General features: G+C 43.5%; 2 protein-coding genes across 3 annotated transcripts; both read right to left on the bottom strand.

Moving 5' to 3' along the window:
* Positions 1-1,160: 1,160 nt before the first annotated feature.
* Positions 1,161-2,825, bottom strand: LOC307236807 (DELTA-actitoxin-Ate1a-like). Of its 2 annotated transcripts, none has more exons than XM_080009348.1 (3): positions 2,698-2,825; positions 2,126-2,267; positions 1,161-2,003 (listed from the first exon to the last, which is right to left on the bottom strand). In XM_080009348.1, the coding sequence occupies exons 2-3, from the start codon at positions 2,227-2,229 to the stop codon at positions 1,550-1,552; spliced, it is 558 nt and encodes a 185-aa protein (XP_079865474.1). In that variant the 5' UTR covers positions 2,230-2,267; positions 2,698-2,825; the 3' UTR covers positions 1,161-1,549. The 2 variants fall into 2 exon arrangements, with proteins under 2 accessions (XP_079865474.1, XP_079865473.1); XM_080009347.1 differs by having other exon boundaries at positions 2,126-2,249; positions 2,698-2,791.
* A 1,583-nt stretch (positions 2,826-4,408) lies between these two features.
* On the bottom strand, positions 4,409-6,309 carry LOC307236808 (uncharacterized protein). The gene is made up of 3 exons (XM_080009349.1): positions 6,173-6,309; positions 5,957-6,072; positions 4,409-4,940 (listed from the first exon to the last, which is right to left on the bottom strand). The coding sequence occupies exons 2-3, from the start codon at positions 6,058-6,060 to the stop codon at positions 4,514-4,516; spliced, it is 531 nt and encodes a 176-aa protein (XP_079865475.1). The 5' UTR covers positions 6,061-6,072; positions 6,173-6,309; the 3' UTR covers positions 4,409-4,513.
* Between the last annotated feature and the right edge of the window lie 1,583 nt (positions 6,310-7,892).

Here is a 7,892-nt window from a genome sequence, read left to right as displayed (position 1 = left end):
AAGGACGTCTTTCATAAAAACCTTTTCACGTCGTGTCTTTGATCGGGTTCTAATCCGAAACTCAAACACAAACAGCTTTTTGAGGGATGTTTATTCTGCCTCCTCTCGCGCTGACTCGCCCTTTCATCTGCCCAAAAAGAGGGATCTGTGGAGACGCAAACAAACTGAAGGTGGCATTCCGCCAGATTTACTGATGGAGAGAATACCTGGAGATAGAGCAGGCCTGCTACGTCAGGGTGGAGGGACCTGCAGGAAGGAGGAGGAGGGGTTGAGGGGGGTGCCGGAAGGTCAACTGGAGACAAACACATATTTATATATTTCAAATAAGAATAAACACCAAATGTGTGGATTCTACTTCCTCCTGATCTACGTGGCTGTTCCTGCTATAACACGTCCAGTCAACAATAACACGTCCAGTCAATAATAACACATCCAGTTAATAATAACAGGTCCAGTCAATAATAACACATCCAGTAATAATAACACGTCCAGTCAACAATAACACGTCCAGTCAATAATAACACATCCAGTAATAATAACACGTCCAGTAATAATGACACGTCCAGTTAATAATAACACGTCCAGTCAATAATAACACATCCAGTCAATAATAACACGTCCAGTCAATAATAACACATCCAGTAATAATGACACGTCCAGTCAATAATAACACATCCAGTATTAATGACACGTCCAGTAATAATGACACGTCCAGTCAATAATAACACATCCAGTGAATAATAACACGTCCAGTCAATAATAACACATCCAGTCAATAATAACACATCCAGTAATAATGACACGTCCAGTTAATAATAACACATCCAGTAATAATAACACATCCAGTCAATAATAACACATCCAGTAATAATGACACGTCCAGTCAATAATAACACGTCCAGTAATAATGACACGTCCAGTCAATAATAACACGTCCAGTCAATAATAACACGTCCAGTCAATAATAACACATCCAGTAATAATGACACGTCCAGTCAATAATGACACGTCCAGTCAATAATAACACATCCAGTAATAATGACACGTCCAGTCAATAATGACACGTCCAGTCAATAATGACACATCCAGTAATAATAACACGTCCAGTCAATAATAACACGTCCAGTCAATAATAACACGATCAATCAACCCTTGTTGCCAGTTTTTTTATTTTATTCGTTAATTCTTCACTCATAAACAGAAATGTTCAAATTCCCACCACACTTGTCCCCAAGGATAAGAGAATTGGTGGAGGCAGATGGAGGGATGGGTGAAGGTGGGTGGAGGCTGATTGAGGGATGGGTGGAGGCAGATGGAGGGATGGTTGGAGGTGGGTGGCAGTGGGTGAGGGATGGGTGGAGGCAGATGGAGGGATGGTTGGAGGTGGGTGGCGGTGTGTGAGGGATGGGTGGAGGCAGATGGAAATATGAGTGGAGGTGGGTGGAGGCAGATAGACGGATGGGTGGAGGCAGGTGGAGGGATTGGTGGAGTTGGGTGGTGGCAAACGTAGGGATGAGTGGAGAGGTGGGTGGTGGGTGAGTGCTGCCCTTCAGTGCGCCTGCTGGCCCATGGCGGGCACCAGCAGCCTGTCCCACATCTCCACCTTCATGATGGCGTGGCCCAGGGTGGACATGGTGGCGCGGACGTCCAGGTACGTCCCCATGTGGTTGATCCCAGAGCCGCAGGCCTCCGCGCGCACGAAGCCCTCCTGCTCCTTCTTGTAGTACATCTCCTTGTAGAGCTCCTCATCGCAGCTCCGCCCGTAGGCGTAGATCCCCACCGCAAACCAGTTCTTGTACAGGTTGTAGTCCCAGGGCACGGAGAACATGATGGCCACCTTCTCGATGTGGTTGTTCTTTGACCTTTCGAAGAGGTCATAGGTCAGCACGCCCACACTGCCCTTGGCCTTGGAGCTGGACTTGGTGAAGGTGCAGACCTCCGTCTTTAGGGGGCGCACCGTGGGCTGAGGGGGGTTGTAGGTCTCCCCGCTCTCCAGGAACACCCTGGACAACACACACACACACACACACACATTAACACAGTGGTTCTCCACCTTTTTTTGGGGTGTGGTCCCCTCTTGCCAAACCACAGGACTGACATTTGGGGATGGGTGTGGGGTTCCTACCTGGGGTTGATGAGGCAGTAGTTGTTGGTCAGATTGGTGATCTCGATGGTCACGTTCCTCTTGGCGACGACGTTGGCTGCCACGGCTTCGGCGGATTCTGCCATCTTGGAAGGTCCTGGTCGGCCTGCGAGGGCGGAGACGCCTTGAGAGGGGGCTCAGCATCAAACCCCAAAAGCCCAAAAACAACCATAACTTTCTGTATTCCTTTCTGACATTCAAGACATGGTTTCCCTCACGACGCCTTCTCTTACAAAACAGAAGACGAGCCTCAAACGTAACGACACAGATCTCCTTGAAGTCCAAAACATCTCCGCTCAGACGTGGAGTCGATCCGTGACGTAGAAGGACGGAGCTTTCTAAACGCAAAACTGCTTTCTGCTTCCTGAGCGTCCTGAACTCGCTTCCTCTCTAAGTCTCACTGAGCAAAACATCCTAAAACATCCTAAACATTTCAAGAACTGCAATCTGCCAACACATGGACGTCCATCAGACGTCTGCACCGGATTCACTGATCTTCTCCAGTTGCCTGAGCGACCTATCGGCTTCCAGAAAGCCTCCGGTGGAACTCTTACCTGAGTAAGATCCCGGATCCCAGATGGAAAAGCAGCAGATCGGGAGTTGTACAGGCGTTTCTTTTTCTTTCTTGTTTTTCTCCCAAGAGGTTTGTTCCCCACCTCCCGGTTGCGACGCCGGTGGACCACGCCCTCTTTACACACCGTCTCTGAGCCTGGGGCAAATATGAGGAAACCCTGGGAATGTTTCAGAAATGTAAATAGAGTGTGGAGAGAGCGACCACGCCCCGATCCGTGTTGGACCTGAAAGTGTTTCCCATTGGATTTGGACCGGTTGAGCAACATGCTGGATGGATTGAGGCTACATGGAGGCTGGGTGTAGCTTGGGTGGAGGCCAGATTCTTGCTTTCTGTGGCGTTGTGTAATGGGACCAGTTTGCAAACAGAACAGGTAGACACATGAATCCCAGGAGCAGAACTCCTCTCTTCCATTCTCAGGATGAGTGCAGAGCTGTGTCGTTGCAGTTGTATAGTGGGAGGTACCAAAATGTCATCCAGTGTCCTGGTTTTTTAGCGATAAATGTCCAACTGGGTACGATCCTGGAGGTCTGTCCCGGGTGGTTTCGGAGGTTAATATCCCAGACAACCTGAACCAATCCCTTGGATTTAAGTTAGGGTTGTCCAGACATGTCCATGGAACATGCATGTCAAATGTGGTGCTTTTTGGACGTACGGTATAGAAGAAGAAGATTTTTCAAAGATTTTCCAAGATGGAGGAAAATTAATCCAGATTGATTTCTATGTTCTTGAAAAGTTGTTGCAAAGTTGTTCAGCAGCATAAACACCTTTATAGCAACTTTCAGGTCAGCCAGGACTGCTTATTATAGCACCACCTGTGGCCAAATTAGTACCTGGCTTTTTGGACCGTTGTTTATTGATGTTTAAAATAACCTTGCCAAATTTTGCCAGCCATTGAGCTGGCACAATAATAATAATAATAATAATCATAATAATAATAATAAGAAGAAGAAGAAGAATATTTTATATAAAAATAACAATAATTACAATAAAATAATAGTAATAATCGGTCTCCATGTGGGTATTCTTTCTTTAATCGCTGTCCTTTTGCGTGGATGGGGGCCGCGCCCGCCTAAAACTCCACCTGTTTCGTTCCTTTTCCCACGTGGGGGTGTCGGTGAAGCACGACCGTCCGGCTACTTTGAGTCAGATTTGATCAGTTTTCCACTAAATTCTGCTCCAATTTTGCATCGATTTGGATGAAACGTAAACCATGAGATATTCGTGACGTAGCGGTCCTAACGACACCTCCACTGTGTTAGTATTGGCATTGTCATTGTGTTGCAGATACTTTTAGATTTGTTGTTGTTCTTCATATTTTCACGTTGGATTAATTAGACTGTGTGTGTGATTTGGGTTAAATTTGGTCGGTTTTTCACAAATTTGAAATTGATTGAAATTGCTCTGTATGTGGATGAATTTAGATGAAAGTTGGACCACCAGATGTTTGTGACATAGCGGTTCAAATGAGACGCTCACCGTGTTCTTAGCTTCCGTCATTGTTCTGTTTAGATGGTTTTAGCCTGAAAAATGAAGAGAACTTTTCCAGATCAATGACAATGGGGGATGTATTAATGGCACCAATCACAGTCCTGGCTGCGCTGATACCTCATCAAAATAATAATTGATCAAATATCAGAGACAGCTGCTAAAAGCTCCAGACACTGTTGGAAAAACACAGGTATTGTCTCAGATGTTGTTTTATTTATTACTTTTGTACAGATGTCACAAAGCAAACAGACTGTATTATTCAGCGTGTTACAGACAGTTTGCAGTTAGTCGGTTATACCTCCACCCTCTCATCCCATCAGGTCGTAGAGCTCCACCTTGATGATGGCCTTTCCCACCGTGGACATGGTGGCCCGGACGTCCACGTACTCGTCCCGGTGTTCGATCCCGGCGCCGTCGGCCTTGCGGCGGGTGTAGCCGGTGGCCTCCTTGCCCTCGTACATCTGGGCGTAGAGCTGCTGGTCGCAGGCTCGAGACCCCTCCACCACGCCCACCGCCAGCATGTTGGTGTACAGGTTGTAATCGAAGGGCACGGAGAACATGAGGGCCAGGCGACGCGAGCAGACCCGGCTCTGCATGTGGAAGAGGTCGTAGGTCAGGACCCCGACCGCTCCCGTGGCCTTGTGCGCATCCTTATCGAAGGAACACACCTCGGTCTGGCCGGACCGGATGGTGGGCTGGGGCGGGTGGAAGCTGCAGCCGCTCTTCATGTACACCCTGACGGAGGACGGGAGGGGGTGGGGGTAGGATGAGATCAGATCAGATAGAACTTTATTTCATTATTTCCCACAGACAACATAAAATGATATTTATTCCCATCCCTCGTAGAGAGGTCTAGCGTTAGTGGATGGATGGATGTGGATGAATGGATGATAGGTGGGTGGATGTAGATGGATGGATGTGGATGGATGATGGAGTGTGTATTTAAGTAACAGCAGGTGAAGCACGTTTTAGGCACTGTGGCAGTGTGCACGTCAGTGTGATGGATGAAAAGCAGTGTAGCAGGAAACACTGACGGATGAACAGGAAGCAGCAGAACACCAACCGAGTAATTTATCTATTTATTATCTCTTCTATTACACTACATCATATTCTATTCTATTATTATATTATATTATATTATATTATATTACAAAACATTATATTATATCATATTATACTATTATATGATATGATATGATATGATATTATATTATAATATATTATATTATATAATATTGTATTATATTATATTATATTACATTACATTATATTATACTATTATAATTTATTAAATTGTATGACATTATAGTATATTACATTGTACTGTGTATTACATTAGAGATTGACAATGAATCTATTGCTATTTTTCACAGATTTGATTTACTGAGAACATTTCTGACATAAGATCAGAGGAAAAAGCAAATAAACTTCACCTCAAAACCTTAACTGACATTTCAAAGAAGAAGAGGCAGAAAAAGTGTCAAGACAAGGAATGTACTTTAAGTATTCAAAGTTAAAGTACCTGCCATATTTAGTGCCCTGATAGCCAGGGACTATAACAATAATAGCAATAATAACAATGAAGTATATCACATACAGTACAGAGACCAACCTTACTTATTTAATTACTTATTTACTTGATTCTTACTTACTTACTTACTTACTTACTGACTGACTGACACTTTCTGATACTGTGTGGTACTGTGTGGTACTGTGTGGTACTGTGTGGTACTTTCTGGTATTTGTCCTACTTGGGGTTGATGAGGCAGTAGTTTGCGCTCACGTTGCTGATCTCCACCGTGCAGTTCCTGTTGGTGGACAACGTCGCGGACACGGCCTCAGCGATCTCCGGCATCTCGGCTGGAAACTGGAAACAGGAAACAGGAAACAGGAAACAGGGAAGTGCATGTTACAAAGAGGGATCAGTTTTATCACGTTAAAATAGTGAAAAGTTATAAGCTACTCACCTCTCAGAGTGGATGGTGCTCCTGTGCAGGTCGCAGGGTTTTCCCTCTGAGCTGCAGCTCTGCAGGGCGTGTTTCAACACACACACACACACACACACAGGTGTGTCCACACCCAGAGAGCTGGAAACAGAAATAAGTGTTTATCTTTCATAATGATGTTATTATCACAAGGTTGTGTATGGATGGGTTGCCAGATAATCCTGGTTGCCAAATAATTAATTAAATGGTATTCCAGGCAGTACTGGTGGTATTCCAGGCAGCACTGGTGGTATTCCAGGCAGCACTGGTGGTATTCCAGGCAGCACTGGTGGTATTCCAGGCAGTACTGGTGGGATTCCAGGCAGCACTGGTTGTATTCCAGGCAGTACTGGTGGTATTCCAGGCAGTACTGGTGGTATTCCAGGCAGTACTTGTGGTATTCCAGCAACGTTTTGTGTCCTGACTTGTTCAGAAACAACAATCTGATAAAACGTTCGGGGTCGAGCTGCAGGTGCTGACAAGGGACACATTCCTCAGATCCCAGTCACCGAACGCCGCTCGCAACATCTACGACTATGTGCAGGACGTGCTGCAAAGTCCAGCTTATTTAACAGACAATAAGGCCTTATTTTAGCCAAGTATTTATGTTTTACTATTATTGCTATTTTCTTTGGCTGTTATAATTATGTTATTAATATTTAGGGTCCAGCCCCAAAGGGGGAAAAACTGACGTCAGTAGTTAATGGATCTCATGGATCTGCTGCACTCAAAGGCAAGATGAATAAAAACGTATTCAGAGAAGTTCCAACATGTCGTCATCCAAGTTTGATCCAGATCGGTCTGTAGCGTTATGACCACATTAAGAATTAAAATTGCACTTGGTGAAAAGGGGATCAATTAATGTACTGTTATATGGTTTATTAAAATATTAAATTTTCATATTAAATGACTTTTCACTCCCAATTCTAGGAGAACAGCAAATAAACTAAATTAACTATAATTGATCAGTCTCAGAATTAGAGCTCTTGGTCCGATACATTTACTATTGTCTTCACCTTTACCGCCTTCAATATATAGGATTTTTTTTAACATGCTTACTACTTAAATAAATGAAATAATAAGTGTAAGTAATACATGATAACAAAATGAATTATAATGAGAGTAAATTCTTAAGAAAATAATAGTAAAATATATGAAAAATGAAAATGACTCCTTAGCATCTTTTTAAAACTAGACTGGAGACCGGACTGGACTAACCCTAACACTAACTGCAGAAGAGGAGGAGTTTGGGTGTCTTACTTTTTTTAAATGGCGGAGCAGGGGCAGTTTTTATGCGTCTCCTTTGTTACCGGCTGCTAATTCTTCTTGACTGGTGAATGCAATTTCTTTACAAGCAAAAGTCCCATAGCTTTACTCAGTGTGTTCAAATTAATTGATGTTTTTCAAACATAAACTATTGTAATAATATAACATAACATAACATTTTACATACAACATAGAAAATTAAATAAAAACACATGGTTCAGACATCGGTCACCTCAACATTCATGACTAATTAACTATTAAGACGATTTCTAATTACTGACTATGAAAATATAATCTCAAAACTCCTAATAAATGGTATGAGATCATTATGTTAAAATGAACAATACACAATGAACATGGTAATCTTGGGGGTTAACGCAATTTCTACCCGTCAGTCAATCGATAGAAGCCTGGCAACATGAAAGTTAATACATTT

The sequence above is a fragment of the Zeus faber genome (genome assembly GCF_960531495.2).
Source record: "Zeus faber genome assembly, chromosome: 11".
NCBI classification, from domain to species: Eukaryota; Metazoa; Chordata; class Actinopteri; order Zeiformes; family Zeidae; genus Zeus; species Zeus faber.
Note: the sequence above shows the minus strand (reverse complement) of the source record. Positions and strands in the feature narration are given on the sequence as shown.